General features: G+C 40.9%; 1 protein-coding gene across 1 annotated transcript in view; it reads left to right on the forward strand.

Moving 5' to 3' along the window:
• Nucleotides 1-21,801, forward strand: part of LOC148344095 (uncharacterized) — a 51,703-nt gene that overhangs the window by 8,120 nt on the left and 21,782 nt on the right. The window contains exons 4-12 of the mRNA XM_088293100.1: nt 1,843-1,896; nt 5,158-5,211; nt 7,292-7,345; nt 8,834-8,887; nt 15,582-15,626; nt 17,661-17,714; nt 18,997-19,041; nt 19,414-19,467; nt 20,826-20,870. Of these exons, the coding sequence (XP_088149226.1) occupies nt 1,843-1,896; nt 5,158-5,211; nt 7,292-7,345; nt 8,834-8,887; nt 15,582-15,626; nt 17,661-17,714; nt 18,997-19,041; nt 19,414-19,467; nt 20,826-20,870 (459 nt within the window). The remainder of the gene's footprint in view (nt 1-1,842; nt 1,897-5,157; nt 5,212-7,291; nt 7,346-8,833; nt 8,888-15,581; nt 15,627-17,660; nt 17,715-18,996; nt 19,042-19,413; nt 19,468-20,825; nt 20,871-21,801) is intronic.

Consider the following 21,801-nt stretch of genomic DNA (forward strand, 5'->3'; position numbering starts at 1 on the left):
GCAATTCCAGCACTTGTTCAATTTCTAGCTAGCATTAGGATAGCCTTAGCTTCCGGTTCTCATCTTCTTTTGAACTACAGACTCTTTGGACATTATTTAGTCATAGATTTGATTTTAAACAATGCTACTCAGCATATGAGGTTTAGATTAAAGATTAACTATAAGTGCGTTTGATATTCACTTTTCTCTTTGCATAGCTTTGGAGCGTTAGCATTTAGCTGCATCAGCATGTTCCCCCTTGACATTAATAAGCCCATTGCAGTCTTGTTCGCTGCCTCCCCGCGATACAAAAAAACGCTTACACACATTTTCCATTGTTGAAGAGACCTTCCGTGCATTAGCACGTTTGACCCAAAAAAAAAAAAAGGTCTGAAATAAATCTTTCCTGCTGTGGTGGTGAAGGAAACCGCAGCTCTACGCGCTACTCAGACTATTTCTATAAGAGCAAAATTCACTGCCAATCACCTGGGTGGTGAAGGTCATCTTCCTGATGCTTCGCATGACTATGTAACTCGCTGACATCTGCTTTTATGTAATTTACACACTTCCATGGCAACTGTACAATTTGTCCCAGAAAGCTCTTGACACTGCGTCTGTTTCACTACTTGTAAATTGAACTAAAAGAAAATAATTTAAATGTGTTCTGTCAAGACTGAGTTTCAACTTTTCCAAAAATCCTCCAACTTTTGCAGCAGTCTAGCTGAAAGTAGCACTGCTACACTATCATTTTTCCTTAAAAATATTTTATACTCTATAATTATAATCATGTTAAACTTACATCATCCTTTATCGAGCCCATGAGGGGAAATTCAAACCCACCAAGAGATGTCACATAGTGTGTTAATAAAACTAAGAAAGTCATTGATGATAAGTGACTTTGATTTTGGAACCATAATAACAGCAGTACAAAGTGGTTAATTGGTGTGCCTCACAGTTGTGAGGTTCTGGGGTTGAATATCGGCTCCGGCCTTTCCAGCTGGCATGTTTTTTCTGGCTTAGCCCAAAGTCAGTAAGGGACAGGAGTCAATTTCTCATTTACCAAAGTCTTCAATTACAACTAACATGTATGCAGAAAGAGGGGATTTAAAACTGTCAAGCAGTTGCTATGGATAGTGTTACATTTAAAAAGTGACATCACCATTTTTGGTGAGACATGCGCATTTAAGCATTTTCACACATTTTTTGCCGATTGCAGTGAAACTTGAATATCAATTTGATTGCATGGAAAAGACAAGCCCTAAGATACTCTCAAACACACTCATTTGATAGTGGGTTCAGATAATACTATTCCCATAAAATCCCTCTTTCAAACAACACAACAAACATTTTTAGTTTTGTGCAAAGTGTATTTCATTTTGTATGACTTCCTATTGTATTTTCCTGAGAACAAGCGTCCTCTTCTTATTGCTAGGGCCATGGGGAAACTAACCAACACCGCTAGCTTCTCAAGCGAGCTCATGTTCCTCAGATCCCTCATTAGGTTTGACCTTTCCGAGCCTTGCTAATCCATGTATGAAATTGTTTTAAAGCAGGCCAATGGCCTTCATTAAAGCGTGTTGCTTTGCCTGTTCTATATGTCACAAGCGACTTTACTACCTTGAGGAATATTGGCTTTGTAAGGGTCACTTGCACCCTTAATAAGACATTTTCTGGCCTGCCAGTATTTCTCTCTACCACAGTCTTACCTTCTGGTACTTACGTAATAGCATTTAAATAACTTAATAGCTTATGTGACATTCATTAAAAAACAATCGACACCTGATGTGGCATCATTTCACAAGTACATTGACAGGCTCATAAAGATGAAATATACAGGAACTAATATGACATCATTCTTTGCAGGGATTTCAAGGACTTCCAGGTTTGCCAGGAAAGACGGGGAAGCGGGGTCCACGGGTGAGAGAAGGGAACACTTCAATTACACATCGCAGATCTTAATGAATGAAATATTCCTCTCAAAATTGTCATTATTTTTTATTATATAGTGTTAATTGTTAACGTGTAAGATCATTAACCGACTGATCAAAACAGAAACGCGATCACAGGCTGATCTGATCCATGAACATTTGCCTGTATGCACTCACTGTGATGTTAGGGCATGCTAAGTGACTTCTTTTGTGCATGGTTGGCATGTGGGCAAAGAAATAACTTATTCAATTGTGGTGTGTGTGTATAACTTCCATGTGTCAGTATGCAGTCCCTGTGATGTGTGGGCATGCTGAAGGATTTCCTATGTCAAGGTCAATACGGTCAAGGAAGAACATTGTGTTTCGGCGTGGAATTTGAGAGGAGTGTTTATACACTAAATGTGTTGTTGTGGTTTGAGTCACTACATCGTCAAAGGAACCACACATGGCATCCAGAATCGAAAATGGCAGCAGTTGTCTGTTCACAGTCTGCTAACTAACAAACTAATGAGCAAACAACAAAATTTGACCTAATTTGACCAGAAATCAAATTGCATTGTGGTCTTTTGCTGAGCTGCTGGATGACTTTTGTGTCCTACTTGTGGTATTGGGTGAGAATGCGCAGGGGTGGGAGTTTGTATGAACTCCACCTGCCCATGAGACTGCGTCCTGCGGTGGGACCTCAGTGAAGCTGAGCTGTTGCAGCCCAATCCCTTTAAAGAGCAAAGAAAGAAGTCTTTGTCCTCATCATATTAAAGCGTTTAAAGACCCCGTCTGGAGATCAGCAGTTGCTCACCAACCACTTTGAGGTTCATTCATCAGTCAGCACCGGAGGCCCAAATGTAGGCCACTGACACTCCGTAGGCCACTTTTTATGGCCCAGCAGAAATGTCCAAGTATAGTTGGCGCGATTAGAGAGAAATGGGTTCGATTAGAAATTATTACCTCACACTTACGCAAGTAGGCCACTCAAGAAAATATGAAAGAAAATGCATTCATTTTTCTCACTAAAGTGGCCTGTCTATTAAAACGGAAACTGTTATATACCATAGTTACATGAAACACATTTGCAAACCTCATCATCCAGAAATTTTCTCTTCGACTTATTTTGTTTAGAGTTGAGCCAAGGGGTCAGCGACCTTTTTGAAAGTAAAAGCTACTTCTTGGATACCGATTGTGAATGCTTTGATATTGGCACAGCTTATCTCAAATTCCTTTTACTCATATGTATTATTATTGAGGTGTAAAGAAAACCGAACTGAACCGGAAAATTGGTTTTCGATTGAACCAGAGAAAATTGTTCAATTTCTAAATGTGCCGTCCTTGAATCGTATCGCACCCCATGTATTGACATTTTGATCAAATAGTCTTTTATGAGAGTTCAAGTTGAAAATTTACCATTCTTGAACGGTATCGAGATACATATGGAATCATCTCGTACCGTAGACATGCACGCCTCTTGCACAAAGCCAAATGGGTACGGCTCGACGTCACTCGCTTCGATAGATTTGCAGTGAATAAAACAACTTGAAAATACCACTTTTTGATTCCAACTATATCCAAATGCATTTGTTTACGCTTGTAATAGGAGCGAGCCTTGAACATTTTTTTTAATTTCCCTGTTTTTTGCTGATTCATTACAAACTAATGAAATCACATTTGAAGTTCTCTACAGAAAGGGAATACTTAATGACGGAAAAATATTTGCACGCTGTAAATTATACAGTGTTTTAGTGCCTGATGAAAAATAGTATAAGCACCTCTGGTGTGTGGAAATAACAGGTTTTATATTTTACATAAATTATAATCACAGTAAAAGCACAGTTAAGGTGTTAGTGGGTCTGTTGTGCACTAATGGCCCATAAAACCAGTTGTCCCTCCTGTAAAAGTCATCGGCACACCTAGTAAATGTGCTCTCATTTTCGATTTGCAGGTGCCCTCCGTCTAAAGATGTCAGGTGTGTGTATGTGTGGGTACCTGTAGGCATGTGTGTTTAACGTCTCCATTGCAAGCCCGGCATTTTAGTCATCAGTGGAGGCTGCTGCACAATCGGCAATTTGTACCTCCCTTTCTCTGCTCCTTATCTGCCAGTAATGACTTCCATACGTTTTAATCTGGAGCATAAAAAAAGGGGGAATTCATTGAAACAAAATGAAATCTGTGGATGAGCTTCTGTTAAGTGTCTCCATATGTCCAGTGCGCCTGCAAGAGGGAGGAAGGGTCGAGGCCTTTTTTTTTTTTTTGAGTAAGGAAAAGAGGCAAGAGGTTCTTTTGACTTTTTTTTTTACTTCTCCCCCACAAGCTGACAAGTGAAGACAGATAAAAAACAGAGATGTGGAAAGGATCACCCAGGTGGAATCTGATCCCCTTTCTTTCACCCCCGGTGCGAGCCGGAATAAGTCAAAAAACGGGCAGAAGATACAGTGGCTTCCTGTTCGGGCCTTTGAATCAATTTTAATGCTATATATTTTGCGTTCTCAGCACTTTCTTGAACAGTAGGATCCCTTATGGTGCTTTTCCAGGCGGCCCCTCTTTGTACTTTGCATAAATTTATGATCCCATTAATGTTCAAATGTATTTTCACTTTTGTCCACCTGGTCTGACTTGCTTTTGTTAAAACATTTGGCGTGGAGTTGCGCAAAGAATTACAACCAGGCAGGTTTTAGATCACATGCCTACAGTTTGTGGCGCAAAGCCACTGGGGGAGGGGGCGATATGATGTGATGGATGAGTGGCCTTCACATCATGGGACCCCGTTTACCAGTGGAAAAGTGGAGGGGAAAGGAAAATAACCTACGTTACGTGCGGAGGCAGGAGACACATGAGGGCTTGCAGAGCACCCGTACACAAACAGTGGAACACAGGGGCCGTGCCCCGGACCTCAGACAGCCGCAGGAAAGGGAAGAATATATATCCACATGTGCTAGCAGTCATATAGTGGAACTTTAAGGGCCATTCTGGGATTCTGGGTAACCTCTGATTTATTCTAAACATTTTCCTCATAGGAAATAATGGAAATAGTCATTCTTGATCATAAAACCTTTATTAACTGTGCAAGTAATGTATCGTAATTTTTTACATTGTCATACAAAAAACATTATATTTTTTAATATATATATATATATATATATATACATGGAAGTTGACCTTGAATAAAATAATCACATATTAAATCACAATTGCAACGAAAAAACTAAATAAATAAATGAATTTAAAAAAATTCAAAATCTATTAATATTTCTGGTTTCAGGGTCCTGTTGGCTCACATGGAAACCCCGGTCGACCGGGACCACCTGGGTTGAAGGTATGGCATTTAATGTCTTACATATTCTTCATTACAAAAGCTAAAGGATGAAAATTATATTTGTAGTATTGTGGTTCATATGGTTGATTTTCATCTGGCTTGTGATCAATTTTCTCTCCATTGCCCTGTGGCTAAATGGGCATTGACCAGTTCAGTCAACTGGGATCGATTCCAGTTTCCCCATAACTCGGAACAGTAAAATCAGTATCGATATTGGACAAATGGAGAATCAGATAATAATAATTACTAAGGAAACCGAACAAACTTTACAAACAAGCCTTTTGCTACATTGGGAACGAGGAATCCTTTAGCAATGATCTGGAAAATCAATTGTTGATTAAGTGTTCATCGTCTTGTTTAAACCCAAGAAAAAAAAGCCTGAAGTTGTTGTCGTCAGGATTAAATATGCAATCATCATGTGAATATACCCTGGTGACTTTCGGTTCATAACCAGAACACACTGTCTGCCAAATTGCAGAGGAATCGAACTCCCACCTTGGGGAACACCACTCCAATCACTGCCAGTCAGTCCAATGCATAACTACATCATTATTTTTAAATTCCAAATTGTCCCAAACGGTATTTCACGCACTGATGACTTCCCTTTTCAATTGCTATGTAGGTTGCTAAATAATTACATCATCGCCACAATTACACACAAAACAGAAACTCAATTAAACATATCTATCCCCTACTGAATAGTTTTTAACTCCAGGTAATAAAGCCAGGATTAAATTCACTGAAAAATGTTTGAAGCCATTCAGCATTCATGTCATGATCACTGCATACATGCGGCAAAAAAGACGCCTCACAATAGAATAAAGCTACTGCTTTGGTAATCGGGAATTCTTCACGGTAGTCCACTTACTCCTACTTAGATCAAATCCTCCACACTGAACAACTCTTCCCGCCTCTTAAAAAGCTTCTTGTTTCCTTTCGGGGTGAAGCGAGCTGTCTCAAATGCGCCCAGACAAATTTAAAATTGCTTGACATCAGCATGTGTTGCAGCTTTGATTTGTTGAGAAAGCAGCTTGCGAAGAATATGTCAAGCGGATGACACGGGGGGCTCGTGTTATGTTATACTTTCCTGGAATGAGATGTGATTCTACGTCAGGTAAATCGATTAAAACGCGCTGCTTTTCCACATATGCCACCGTGGTCATTGACACGTGCCATCACGCCATAATTCAATGAGCAGTCAAACCACTGACTCCGCAAGCGAAGAGTTGCTTGTGTGCTAGCTGAGGTTTGTTTTGCGTATGTTATCTGATCTGGATGTAATGATGATAAATTGCGACAAGACGATGTTCAGTCACTCACTACTGTGAACTGTCTGACCATTACATTTGACACAGGGAAGAAAATTGAGATAAATAATGTCTGGAGAGTAGACTTGCAGTGAGCGCTTAAAAAGAAGTCAGCCATTTTGCATTGAAATCTTTACATGATCCAGTGGAAATAAAAAAAACACTATGATGTATGAACAGTATGTTGTTTCTCTTGGCTTGAAATTCACTACTCGTGCTGTTAAGCAATCAAGCTGGAGAAAATTCCCTCAGACGTTTCATGGCTGATACGGACATGTAAAGGAAGCGGTACGGTATTGGTGTCAACTTGTTCCACCTTTGATTGGACTGCCCGGGTTAAAGTTGCCACATGTACACCTTAAAAAAAAACAACCAAAAAAAAAAAAACAAGTGAACGAAATCCATATCCAAGCCAGTGAGTCAGTTTTTCCCTGTGGATACCCTGCAGTAGAAATGTGCAGACTGTTTGTTCACTAGTGCGATTAGACACTACACGCTGACCCAGAATGCACCGAGCAGTCCCACTGCCCGAAAAGGGAGAAGAATGTTCCGCAGTCACTCCTTGAAACCTCCTTGGTGTAAACCAAGTTCCTGGAGGGCAGAAATGGCCGCACGCTTGTGTAAATACACCAACAAGAGGGATGATCTCATTACTTTGCTGATAGTGTGAATGCAAACAAAGTGTCTCTGGGCCTTGGGAATAAGTTGAGTGCTTTGGTGATGTAGAGAAAGTGCCATGCAATGTATAAAACAACTCCAATTTTCTTTTCCAGGGAGAAAAAGGTGATCCTGGTCTGTCTCTTGGTCAAGCCCAAGAAGGACAAAAAGTATGTTGCGCCTTCTAAAGTGATACATAGAGTAGGGTTTGGCAAATTAAATGCTGGATGAGGCCACATGGGACCACACACTTTGTAAATAAATGTAGGAAAAAATGCTCCTTTAAATATGGACAAAATAGGTGCACACGTGAACATTACATGCTCTTAATATATTTTGTTATTTCAATGCATCTATGAAACATCCAATATCATAACCTAGCAAATATTTTGACGTAAACAGCAGTATGAATATTACAAATACTGTATGTGCATTTCTAGTGTAAAGGGCTCAGTTGCTTAAAAATGTCCATTTAAGGACTGCTTAACAACAAACCCACATTAAATGTGGGAACTCATTTTGTGTATTTTTGTCGCAAAAATCACCTTACTCCAATGGAGTGATTTTCTTTACCTGAAAACAGATATTTAATGCTTAACAGTGCAAGGCTTGAAATATGTTTTTTCTTTGCACAGCAGTTTGCGAATCAACCAATTCATTTTTTTCATTCATTCATTCAACTTTCTAACTGTGAAGCATTTTTTGCAGGTTAGGGAACTGAACCAAATGTTTGGTTTTAACAATAAAAATATGACAATAAAATAAATTAACTTATTAATTAATTATAATTAATTAAACAGTTGTTGATTTATTCAATTGCCATAGTGTGGAACAGTAAAGTTTATATTCTACTTTAAAAGAAAATCTAAATTGTTTTTTTAAAAATCGGTGATGGAATATAATTTCATAAAATACTGTTTATTAAATGTATTAAAAAATAAGATGTTTTTTTTTATTTACTCTACATAGAACAACAAAAGAAGTAAAAAAAAAACATAAAATAAACTGCATCTAGATAACATTTGCATTGTTAAGATTGGATATGAGAAAAATTTAAGAGCCTCTGCTTTGAGCACCTGATTCGTCTGTCCAGATATAACTTGTTTTCCTCCTGTCCCTAATTTCCGTCACTGTTTCTTCCTGACGTCGTCTCCCCTTTGTGAGCTCTTACTGCCACGACTTGGGCTTGTGCAGTCACTAACTAATTAACAATTAGTCTCTGACAACTATTAAATGACAATCTTGTACGGGCTCTTTCAAGTAAACGTCACGTGACCTGTCATGAGAACGGCTCCCATTACACATCACTAGTTTTGACAGTCGCCGTTTATATATTTCATATATTAATGAGACGCAAAATATTATTTTTGACACAAAGTCAGCAATACGAAACCGCTGTCACAAGCATGATGAAAGTAGAGCATGCACGGATGATGACTTAGATGTGGCAGGACTTTCACAAAACCTTGACCTCAACTGCCACTGAACACATCTAGGATGAATGGACAATGACACACCAAAATCCACCCAAACATTTTATATAGCGCTTGTCAATATCAGAGCCGCAGGAGGCGAGGCATACATTATTTATCCTCTGCAAAAAGCGCCTGATGTACCTGCAGCCGTCTAAGATTGTGTGACCCACTTTGTTCTTGCAGGGAGAGCCTGGTGTCAAAGGCCATGCTGGACTGCCTGGCCAACATGGGCGAAAGGTAGGACGCATCTGTTTCATCTCACAATCTGTTTATGTTTGTGCACGCAATTAAGTCTAAGCAGGAAGACATCTGTAACATGTTACAGGCCCATATGTGCGATATTGAGTCTTTCAAGCAGACATCTGAATATCAAGTCATCTCCGTGATCCTTCTCCTCCTCCTCCTCCTCCTCCCTGCCCTGATCTGGAATGACTATTTCAGAGCCAAAAAGTGGATGTTAGGCTGTTGCTTGGAACGTAGCGCAGGCATCCAGCAGTACACCTGTGTTCTGGATTCACTGTAGTTTGTACATCTGCAAGTCAGATTTCAAGCTCACGGTGTTGTAGACGCTCCATTTGACTTTGTGACATTAGCATACGCTATCTCGAAAGAAGTTCTCAGTCCATTTCTAGTGCCGTCCTGCACGCTTTTTGCTCAGGCGTGTGATTCTTTACTTGCTATGTGTCAACCTGTCACAGTGATGATGATGAGCAGCGAACTCTTCTGTTCAAGACCTTGTGCTTAGCAATTTTAACCTTGGCCTCTTCCGTGAACCCTGGTATTCTGCGTTCTGGAATCACGCAGCCTATGTGAATTCTAATGCTAACCTTTCCCACAGGTTATCCATTGATTTGTTTCCCAAATGCATAGCGAAGGAAGTTGTAAATACTGATACCTGTGTTGAGGCAAGTGCATACTAGGGCTTCTCTTTGTTGTTTAGGAAGCCTTGAGCTATGCTAGGGTAAAATTACATAAGCGTTTGATTTACTTGCAAGGATCAAAATCAACATTGTTGTGGCAATAATTCTATATTACTGCAATAAAAATAGAACAACTTTGCATTGCTATCTTAACGCTAACAAATTATAACTTTATGTGGACCAGTTAAGGATGACAAGGACAATCACGGTGTTATGATCCGAGAGTAAGATCTCCACATCAACAATTTCACAAGGCATATATTCCTGATCAACAAAAAAAGGCAATAATCTATACAACAGAATCCAAACACGAAATCAACAATGTCCCCCACCCAATAATAAAAGTAACTCATGATGAAAGGAAAAATAACGTGAACAGATTACTGTGTCTAGTGTTAACAGCAACATGAACAAACCAAGACTGAAAGTAACTAGTGAACTAAATACAAGCAAATTGACGAGACAACAGCGTACACAAGGACCAGGGCTGACGAGAACAGGCGGGAACCAAAACCTAGCAAGCATAAAAAAAAAATCGACACGGGAAAACATGACAAAATATGAAACGAAACAAAATCAAAACAAAAAGTCAACGAAAACCGATCGTGACACCATCCACAACGCATGAGCTCATGTTGCAACTACTGAATCTTTTGATTTGTTGCTCCACTTGGCCCCAATGCAAGCAAACCTAACCAAACATTTGACAACCAACTGATTAAGCCTTTAGAATAGTGCAAACGATTGCATTCATTATACACATAATTTTCATTTCAAACCATTCCATGAACATCTCTAACACACTTTTTGACATCTTTTTCGACTTTCACCAGGTCACAATAAATTTAGGCTCAACGGTAGTCATACATACATGATGATTTGCACATTCTGCATACTGTACGCTTTCTACACCCATCCCACTTATTTTCCATAACACTTCTCCTCATTAGAGTCGTGACTGAGCCTTTCCAAGCTGCAACTAGCGAAATAAAAGGCACTCTACATATGCATTGCCAAATCACATAAGTGGGGCTCGTTTAGCTAGCTAAATTACAGCTGAATCAAAAAGTGCTCAACACCAAGAAATAAACGTGTCCTTTGCCATAAACCCCCAAGAGTCCCAGTTGATCCCCATTGGCTCCAGGTGGAATATTATGGCCATCACCTCCAAATAATGTAAATTTTCACAGATGTTTTTTTTTTTTTAAACATAGATTCTTAGAAACAACAAGAAAACCATAATGGGTCAGTGAATGCCAAAATTGTTGAAATTGATCTGACATTATCGGCATTCTTGGGCGGAACCCACCCTAAATGTACTGCCTTGTGGAGCAAGAGTATCTTCGGAGATTGACAGTAAATGGGGAAGCTGTATTAGCATTGCTTTGATGTGTCACTGCGTGCACGGTTTCATGACAAATTAAACAAGAGTCGAGCTGCAAGAAAGCGGCAAAAGGAAAAAATATCTTTTTAAATGTGTGTCTGTGCTCTCCATGGGGATAAAGATTCCTTGTCGATGCTCTAAAAGGGCACACCAAGGTTAGGGAGTCTGCAGGAAAAGCACATAGTCACATGACATGAATCATTGAAGTGTATATGTAAATGTGTTATGTAATCAAATAGTGCAGACAGTGAAATCTCCCCCTCAAAAAAAAGAAAGAAATATCTCTTCTTTCCTCATGAGTCACAGAACATGTAGTCATGGGAAAAATGCTGATCGACTTCCTGATCGTTTATGGTAATCTCTCATGCTGGCCGTTGTCTGACAGTGTGGCTCAAATCCAGACACATCTGGGTTAAACATTGTCACGCGCGTTCATGCTGCAAGTGCAAACAGCGTATTAAAATTCACACTTGCATCCAGTGAATTAAAGAGTTGCGATCACCTTGGCTCAACTCAAGGCCATCAGACACCTCATCGCACACAGCTGCACTCGACTAACTCCTTTTACAAATCATCTGGGTCATATTCCTGCCTGGGGAGCCAGAAAAGAAAAAAACATACTCAGCACTTTCTATTTAAATGTCACAAAAAAATTTCTTTTCACATCCACTTACTTTCTATACACTCATTTTCAGTGTTGAACGAGAGTCTGTCACAATAAAGACCAAAGACAACATACTGGATTGGTTGCCATTCAATTGCAGCACACAGACAGAAAACCATTCACACTCACATTCACTTCATCACTGAGTGCAAATAGAAATAGAAATGTACTTGCAAGGAATTATGTTTTTTGAGTTTCACGAAAACAGTCAAATATGTCTTATACCTACGCCCTCCCAAAAACATTTTGCTCTCCATTGACTACGAAAACGAACAAGTCACATTCAATTACTTTGTACGTAGAAGGCATAAGTAGTCAGGGAAAAAAATGTTAGATTAACTAAAAAGTATATTTCATGTAACTGTCACATAAGAAAATGGATTGCACAAAAAGTTGAATACTAATGAGATTTGTACAAGTGGAATTGTTTGGAGTTTGTTTAATTTCATCAACTAAGGGACAAAGAAACAGACCTGGCAACTATCAGCAACAGCTCTTGCTCTTGTGTTTCGCTAATTCCTTCATACAGCCTTTTGAATACTTAGAATGTTTTCTCCTATCTGCATTATTGTGAAAAGTAAACGTTCTGCTGGATATTATGTGATTAGTTAATTAATAGGGATGACATATGGATGAAAATCAGCACCTCCAAATCTGAGACCATGGTCCTCAGTCGGAAACGGGGGAGTATCCTCTACAGTTCGGGAATGTGTTCCTGCCCCAAGTGAAGGAGTTTGAGTATCTTGGGGTCTTGTCCACGACTGAGGGGAGGATGGACCGTGAGATCGCCAGGTTGATTGCGGCAGCGCCCGCTGTTATGCAGAATCTGTATCGGTATGTCTTGGTGAAGAGGGAGTTGAGCTGATACATTTACCGGTCGAGCTATGTTCCTACCCTCACCTATGGTCACGAGCTGGGGGTCGTACAAGCTGCCAAAATGAGTTTCCTCTGCACGTTGTTGGGGCTCTCCCTTAGAGATATGGTGGGAAGCTCATCCAGGAGGGACTCAGTGTCGAGCCGCTGATCCTCCGCATTGAGAGGAGCCAGGTGAGGTGGCTCGGGCATCTTGTCAGGATGCCACCTGGACGTCTCCCTGGTGAGGTGTTCCGGACATGTCCGACATGGAGGAGGCACTGAGGACGACACTGGAGAGACTATGTCACCCAACTGGCTTAGGAAGTCCTCGGGATCTCCCAGGAAGAGCTGGATGAAGTGGCTGGGGAGAGGGAAGTCTGGGCTTCACTGGTTAAGCTGCTACCCCGGCGACCCGACCACAGATAAGCGGAAGAGAATGAATAATTAATTAATGGTTAATTATTTATCCAGTCGCGCAAGCCCTGCGGCTGCCCTCCAACCTTGCTCAGCACCGAAGCCACCTTCAGACTCTGCTCCGGTGGCTCAAGTTCTGCAGTTACCCTCCGACTCTCCTACAGCAACGCAAGCCCTGCGCCCACAGTCAGACTCTGCTCCGGCGGTGCTAGCTCTGAGGCCGCCCTAAGACCGTGCTCAAACTTTCTGGCGACGCAAGCTCTGCGGCCGCCCTTGGATTCTGCTCTGGTGGCACAAGCACTGCAGCCGTGCGCAGACTCTCCTCTGCCGGTGCAAGGCCTGCAGCTGCCCTACCACTCGCCTCTGGCAGCGCAAGCCCTGTGGCCGCCCTACGACTCTCTTTTGTGATTAGTTTTGTTGATAACAAAACATATCAACTCTGTATTGTTTCCTCATGTATGGATCTCAAACAAGAGTGTGTTTTTGTACTGGATTGCATTATTTTATGTGTCATCACAATCAAATGCAATTTGAAGTTGAGCAACTTTGAATGAGGAAATAACCAAAACAACACAAATGACACTAGAATTTTATCACTCGGCAGGGGTCACGCTCTGTAAAACGATGACCTATGTTTCCCTGACGTATTTTTGCCAATTACAAATTTTTTGACCGACTGGCTGTCACAGTGCCAGAGAAAGCCCCTCAGTCTCTCCAGAGAATGTGAAGGTTGCCTGGGAGACAGTCAGCGCTGTAAAGTGACACTTGAGTAGAGTATTCGCAGCTCTAGGCTGCTGTGATTTTTCCTTCTCTTGCCAGCTCTGAGTATGGCGGACCACTGGAAAAGAAGCTATTAAGGTTTCTTTCTTTGTGGTGAAACAGAACGCTCACAAATGTTATTTGCTGAGTATGCTTTCCCTCTGAAATGGGAAATGGGAGCTTCACCAAGAGGGAATACATTCTTGTGAAATAAAAAAAATAGAATAAAATCCACGGAAATAACTTTTTTTTTTTCCTGCCGAACAATCTCTGTTACTTGTTGTGGTCTTGTTGTGCGGTCTGAAGACAAAGCCCTTTTTCAAATACTTCTTATTCTACGTGCAGGATAGTCTGCTGACTAATCTTGCTTGTGGTTATTTGGCTATCTCAGACATTACATTTTGACTGTCAAAGTCTTGATTGCGGATTCAAATAGAGCGTGTGAAGGATTTCGATGTGTACTCCCTAATCAGTTTGTTGCGTCACTGGGTGTCAAGATGGTAACTTAACACGAGCATTAGAATCACTTCAGTGATTAATTAAGAGTTAGGAATTAGGTCAATTGTGCGGAACGGACTGTAGATTCATTGTGTTTTGAAGCAAATGTTAGCAAAATGGAGTGCAGTACTGTTGATTCAGAAGAAAGAACAACATGACTTCAGCGGTGAAGTTGAAAGATGTCATCTATTCACTCCTTTGAAAAATCTTAAAAGTAAAATATTAATAACAATGACAGGGTCGCACGCTTGCTATGAGAGAACGCAGCTCTACCTACATGTGTCGTGACAATAATGACTTTGACAATATCATGCGTTTAGTAGTGCGATGTTAGATAGAAGACCTTCCACAGGGTGTTCTTGGGAACTTTAGTTCTTAAGATACTTTGAGTGAAGAGTTCGAAGATTGAATGGTTTAAATTGGTCAAGAAATTTGTGAGAAGAAGGTACGTGTGTAAAAGTCTCTCATTGGGGAATTTTAGTCTCTTAATTTGGAGAATCTACGGCCACCCTCCAACTTTCCTTCAGCGACGCAAGCCCTGTGGCTGCCCTCAGACTCTGCTCTGGTGGCCTGCAGGCGCCCTGCGACCTTGCTCGGGCAGCGCAAGGCCGTAAGATGCCATCCAACTCTGTTAAGGCAGCGCAAGCCCTGCGGCCACCTTCAGACTCTTATCCAGTGGCGCGAGTTCTGCGACTGCCCTCCGACTCTCCTCCAGCGGTGCAAGTCCTCAGACCATGTGGCTGCCCTCCGACCATGCTCTGGCAGTGCATTCCCTTCAGCCGCTCTTATCTCCTGTGTAGCCCCTGGGATAGCCCCCATACTGGCCACACCAAGAATCTCTCTTCTGGCCTCAGGATTTGTAACTGGTTATTCCTTGACTTATCTTGATGCATCATTTGCAGGTGCTGTTGTTGTTCTTGTTGTTGTTGTTGTTGAGCAACGAGATTATTCGGGCCAATTGTATCTCATTGTTGCCAGGAACTCTTCGTTGGGCCCAACACCTCGTGAAGGTGGTTCCTGTAGTTGGGCTGCAGGTGCTGTTGACCTTTTTATGCTTTGTTCCTCCATTACGTCATCTAGGCTGATGTCTTAAACTCGAGTTACTCAGTGACACGTTGCCCATGGCTTCTGATTTTACATAGAATTTCTGTATGTAAAGACTTTTCAACATCCATCCCATGTCTGCTTCTGGGTCCAAATCCTGCTCCTCACATGACAGCAAGAACACTATTGGTCTTAAAGGCTGTTCAAGCCCGAGACGGCTGACTGAGCTCAGGTTTAAAGTCGTATCAGTGCATATTTTATTGTCAGTGCTCTGCTCATTTTATCAGGAAATAGCAACATTGGGAAATTCCAAAGAGCACAGGTCACTAACATACCGTTGCACTCAAATTCTCAACAAATTCTAACTGTGCGGCTGTGTTTTTTGGTCAACAGGGGCAAAGAGGTCATCCTGGTCCTGCTGGTCTGCCTGGGGAACCTGTAAGTATTTTTTTTGTAAGTGGGGTATAGACATTTTTATCATCTTAACTGATGTGCATAAGACAGGCGCAAACTTTACTATGCACATAAAGAGATGCAGAATCCGATCTACTTAATGGGCACAATCGGGTTCACATCTGCCAAATGTGTTAAATTGCAGAGAATTTCATTCTGTGCGTTGTGGGCGCAGCATACAGTATGTAAATAGATTTGTTTTGCGCGATTAACATGAAATAACGTGGCTCGGTTCAAACCAGCACACAAGTTGGCGCCAGCGTAGCACAGGCAAAATGAGCGACAACAGGGATAACTTTTACCCTCGTGAAAAAAAAAAATTGAAATGCCAGAAACAAAGATGCATATATTCTTGCGACATCCGATAATCGGGACAATGCTTCAATTAGGTCCGATGTATAAAGCTGTGGAGTGCTTCACATATATATATATATATATATTTTTTTTTTTCAATTATCCTCAAAAACTCCCCTTTCTATAAAGAAGACTATGCAGCACAGAGTCCTTGGATGTATTTTATTTATAGATACAAAACAGGATGCGCACTTGGATATTAACCTAGAAAGATCAGGTATCAGTGGTTCAGGAATCTTGGCGCGAAAGACAGACACTGCTGGCAAGCACACAAGTGGGCTAAATGCTTTGGACACCGGAGGCTATTTTCTGCACTCCCACACTCCCAAATCTTGTGTCTCCATGCAAATGAACTTCCTGTCTCCGGCATTGGATGCACTTATGAACAACATTCTGATGCCTTTATATGTATTGCATGAATCCAATAAGTTTTCTAGTTTATATGCCAGATCTCAAATTGAGTGCCAATATTGTGCATTGCTTAAAATCTCATTCAAGAGTACCCCGGCCAGAATAAGTGGGAGCAATGGCACCAAAATGAGATCTTGGCCCTGCTCAAGCAGCGCAAGAATCTTTAATTTGGTGTTAACATGTTTGTATGATAAATTTTAAATAGCTTTTTCGACTACTGACGACCGATTATAACATTCCTTACTTTTATTGCCACTCCCTTAACAAAAAACATGGCTGTCTACTGTTTGTCGCCACAAAAATGCATTGTTTTTTTTTTAACATAATAGATTAGCAAATTGCTCTTTTTATTGTATAAATTCCATTCTTGCTCGACTTGTGGCCATTTATTAAGAAAGTTTAATAAACAGTAAAAGCAGCCTGTGGTGTATTATTCATGTAACAGCTTTATTACGTAATATCCTTGGAGGTTTGCAGTCCATTCAACAAGAGCCCCCTTGTTGAGGAGAATTGGGCTAATTTATGCCCACGTGAAATTTAATTGCTTAAGTATTTATCACAAATCATCAATAAGTAGCAAATGAATTTCACATTATGTCACATCTAAAAGATCAAATATTTTACATCTGAGCTGCACAGGGTGCATATCCATGGGTACTCATTCTAATATGTATTGAAAAGGATGTCATCACAAAAAAAACCCACAAAAAAAACAAACATGAACAAAGCATATCTGACAGTTTAGATAATTTCTGAAGCAAGATGCGAAGAAAACATCACATAGAATCGACTATGCACCAAAAACAAAACGAGGTACAAAATCTAGCATTATTATCTTTGTCAAGGCAGAATATTTGAAACAGGTCGTGTTGTTCATGAGCTATCAGGTGAGTATGCGTCTTTAAATTGCGATGAACCAGCGCTTGATGTTTTATATCCAGTGATCACAGGCAAATGTCAAATTATAGTGCAGTAGCTCTTTGCTGAGCGTTTCGAGTGTGACGCTGCCTCAAGCGACACTCGCCCGACTTAACAGCACGGCTTTCATGATGCCATTTGCGTGTCGATCCCTAACCGCTGCAATTGTTGTATTATTATAAAACTTTTTTTTTCCCAATCCCGTTACGCCAACGAGTATGCCTCCAATTCAAAACACATGTGCGTTAAATAAGAGGATGCTTTCGAACTTTTACTTGCTTGTGCCTCTTTAGTTTTCTTTTGTGCTGATCTGTGTTTCATTCCTACTCTCCAAAGGGCAAACGGGGAGCAGACGGAAGCCCCGGGGTCAAAGGTTATCCTGGCAGGCAGGTGCAGTAAATCTAGTCTTGCAGGGTTGGTTGAGCAGGGCCCCACACACACACACACACACCCCCACACACACACACACACACCCCTGCACAAAAGCATATGCCCGGAATAGTAAAGTAATGAAGAAGTAGCTGAGATGGCAGCGGAAATAAAAATCAAACCATAAGCCGAAGACGTTAAACTTTACTTAACCTCTTAACCAGACAACTGTTTCTCCCATCTGTACGTTTAAGATATCATGCACGGGGTCTCGCCATTTACCTCCTGATGAGCACTTATGTCAAAAGTCTGACGCCTGCGGGCTGTTGGTTACTGTTGGTGATGGATGAGGCTTTAGCAGCCCCTACCACGTCCAGCTTGGAAATGGGCCACACTTCAGAATGTAGTGGCCACGTCTTCCAAACTGGCAGACGAGCTTTATCGCCGCAGCGATGCGTTCACGGGCATTGAGTTGCAGAGTTACACGCAACGTCGGCCAAAATACTCCTACAATTTCAACAAGCATCTTTATGTATCCCAACGGAATGCAATGGATTTACAGTCTGCCACATCCATAAGATATTTTTGTCGCATGCACATTATGTGTACTTGAGATCAGAACATGCCTGAAAAAGTGTCATAGCTCCTTTGCTATTGACAGATTTATGACAAAACTGTCGGAATTTTAGCGCGTGGTGGCTGCATGGCCAGCAGCGACGTGTTTCTCTACTCTATCAAGACCAAGTTAAAAGCACATCACGAGTGCTACGGTAGCAGCTTTCACCCAGTTTCTTTTTAGAAAACCTTCTAGTCACCCATGATGATGGCGCCACGGTGGCCGAATGGTTAGCACAATGGCCTCACAGTGAGAGACAGCATCGGGCGTGGGTTCAATCCCGGCTCCGGCCATCCTGTGTGGAGTTTGCATGTTCTCCCCGTGCCTGCGTGGGTTTCCTCCGGGTACTCCGGTTTCCTCCCACATTCTAAAAACATGCATGGCAGGCCGATTACAGGGACAACGGATGCAAATTAGCCATTGGCTATAATCTGGCATATTTACAGGAAACTGTTTGATTAATATGCACTGTCCCTGTATACTTTCAAAAATAAAAACAAATACAAATACAAATACAAATACAAATTTACAACCAAGTAAAAGTTCCGAACAGAGTTTCTCTGCTCTATCACGCTTCATTATTTGGACCACTCATTTACATGTTCATGGATTTTCCCTCATTAACGTAAATGGGAGATACCTTGTAACCACAAACACACGTTTTTTATATTTTCTTTTTAAATTCAGGGTTTACCTGGGCCGATAGGTGATTTGGGACCAAAGGGAAGCAAGGTGAGTTAAACGTCAGGATCAAACATACACTATTACATTAAAGACTCATATTTTTGTAGCCTCACTAAAGCTATACTATTGATCTCAGATATTGCATGGCGCGAGTTTCTTGTAATGTTTGTTTCTCCATCAAGCAGGTCGGGCAGAAAGTTCTTCAGAGATTCTTGATGCAAGGGTATGTGCCCTTGGACTACATCGTGGAAGCCAGCACCATGCAGTCCATGGGCATATACACTGGCCTCAAGACCTGGCTCCTCTTTGTGCAAGATTTAAAATTCACAGCTAATGTCTTCAATGATGTCTTTCCTTACTTGGGATGTTTACGGCCCCGCCACCCGCCTTTCATCAACCTTCCTGTCCTAATCTCTTTAGGGGCACGTCGGCATCCCCGGGCTCTTTGGCCTTCCTGGTCTCGATGGCGAGAGAGTGAGTGTCAGGGGTATTCCTTCAAACAAGCCAAGCGATTCAATTCACACGTTTCAAATTCATGAAATTGTGCAGGCCAAGTCCAGAGGTGCAAATTAGCACAGTCCCTGGCGGAAAATTGGATTGAGTGTGATCTAAACCTTTTAAAACCCTTCTCAATCCATTTGCATGAATGAACGTGGACGGTAGACCGGATTGGTGGTGCTATAACACAGTATACGCGTTCACAGTCGATTTGACAAGATTTTGAACCATCGGTGTAAGATTGTTAATACCTCAAAGCACATCGTCACGATCTAGTGTGAGTGAGTCATATTTTTCATTGGCATCGCTTTTCCAGGAATCTTAAAAAAACGAAATTAGAAGCACAGCATTTAACGATAAAAACACATGTATACAATTAGATCTCAGAGGTGAGAGACAGGACTGTTTTTTTTTTGTTTGTTTTTTTTCTCACAATTTTGAAGCCCCATTTTCTAGATTTGGCAATTATTTTATTCATTCACATTTATCAGGTTTGTTAACGATACTCCTCCCGGCAGTTTGTCAATTTTAGAAGATATTATATTTTCACTTTACAGGGTCTTTAATATATTTGTTAGTCCTTGGAACATTATGCACATTTAAAACATTAACAGAATGGTTAAATCTAATCAAATAAAAAACTTTCTTAATTAAAATGCTGGCTTATTTCACAGTACTTAACCAATATACTCTACTGAACTTAAAAAGAAACAATAATAAAGCCGAAGCCGCTGCATCATTACCACAGCTGGGTATCAATTCAAATTTCCAAAAGCAATTCAATTCGATACACACGGGTCCGATTCAATTTTCCATTTATGTGGATTGATTTTCGATTCAATGAAGGATTTCACGCAGTAGCAATTTTACTTTCGTATGGAAGTCATTCTCAGAAGAACCAACGTTGCAATTAGTACAAACTGCTCTCTGTAACTAGGTGCATTAGTAAAAATATTAATATTTCTACTTATAATTGAAGCCAATGCAGTTACATTAATCATGTACGTTTTATTTAACATGACCTTATCAAAACAAATACATGTTCACTGCTTCCGCCATTTTGTTTTGATACGCTACTTTTCGTGGCAAGATCTCCCGTGAAGGCATGTACATTTATTGGGAAAAATGATTACAGTTATTGAAAGTATCGAAATATGGTTTTATGAGTTGATATCGGTCTATGAAAAGGAAATTGATTAAAATCGATGTATCGATTTTTTTCAACCTAGCCCTAATCATTACTGTATGAACGGTTTCTAATTCTGTGATTCTTGTGTGTACCACTTGAGGGAGTCCATTTCGCTCAATTGTGGTTTTTGTTTTGTTTGTTTTAGGGAATTCCGGGTGTTCATGGGAAGAAGGGCGAGATGGGTAGGCCGGTAAAGTTTTCTCTCAACACACTTTTCATCATCCTTATTTTCAGACCTTCATTTCAGTAAAGCCATATATTTAAGCTTCGTGAACATCCAACGTCAACACAATAAGCGTCTATTTTATGGAGAGAATACAAAAGCGAATGCTTTTAATCGTACTGTCTATTGTTTTTCTTTTTTACAGTGGAGTTTAGTCACGCTTTTTCTGCAGTGTGAAGGCACTTAAGGAAACGCAGGACGTCGTGCTTGTTTTTCATTAGCATGCTTTGCTAATACAAAAAGTCAGTTGTGGTTTTGGCCCTACTGCACTTCGAGCCACACACCAGGCAAAGTCTATCGTTAACGGCGCCTGGAAGTCACTCTTCCATCCGCGAGGGCTTACATGGAAAATGGTCATGCTGCTGCTCATGAGCGCTCGTGTCAATGTGATCGGTTCCAGCGGGCAAGTCAGGTCGTACGTTTCGACAAGAACACGGCGGCCAAAAGTAGGCGTCCTCGCAGCCTAGTCATGAGTTATTTCTCTCACAGTGAGCTCATTTATTTTTACGTAATGTACTTTTATTTTTCTTCTCTGAGTCAGCAGAAGTGAGCGGTCTGCACAGAAGACACAAGCATGTACAAATGTAGAGTAGATGTGCCATTCTAAAACGATCACAGTTGTTTTACGCTAAAATGTCTGCTGTTAATTCAATTAAGTGTCCACATAAGAGACTGGCTGAAGTTTTTTCGACGCAGCCTCTCATGAAAAAAAAAAGTCTGTCCAATTTGTTAAAGACCTTCATGTGTTTCTAATCAAACCAAGACATTTATTGGCATTTCTGGAAAGAGACAACATTTTCCACATTTCCTGTGGGGTTCATGTTGCACCAATTACTGCTTATTGCTTTATACACATTAGCCAAATGTTCTAGATTAGACGCACAAAGAAAATCGAAGA

The sequence above is a fragment of the Idiotropiscis lumnitzeri genome, chromosome 1, assembly GCF_059441095.1.
Source record: "Idiotropiscis lumnitzeri isolate Australia: NSW breed Sydney's pygmy pipehorse chromosome 1, RoL_Ilum_1.0, whole genome shotgun sequence".
NCBI lineage: Eukaryota > Metazoa > Chordata > Actinopteri > Syngnathiformes > Syngnathidae > Idiotropiscis > Idiotropiscis lumnitzeri.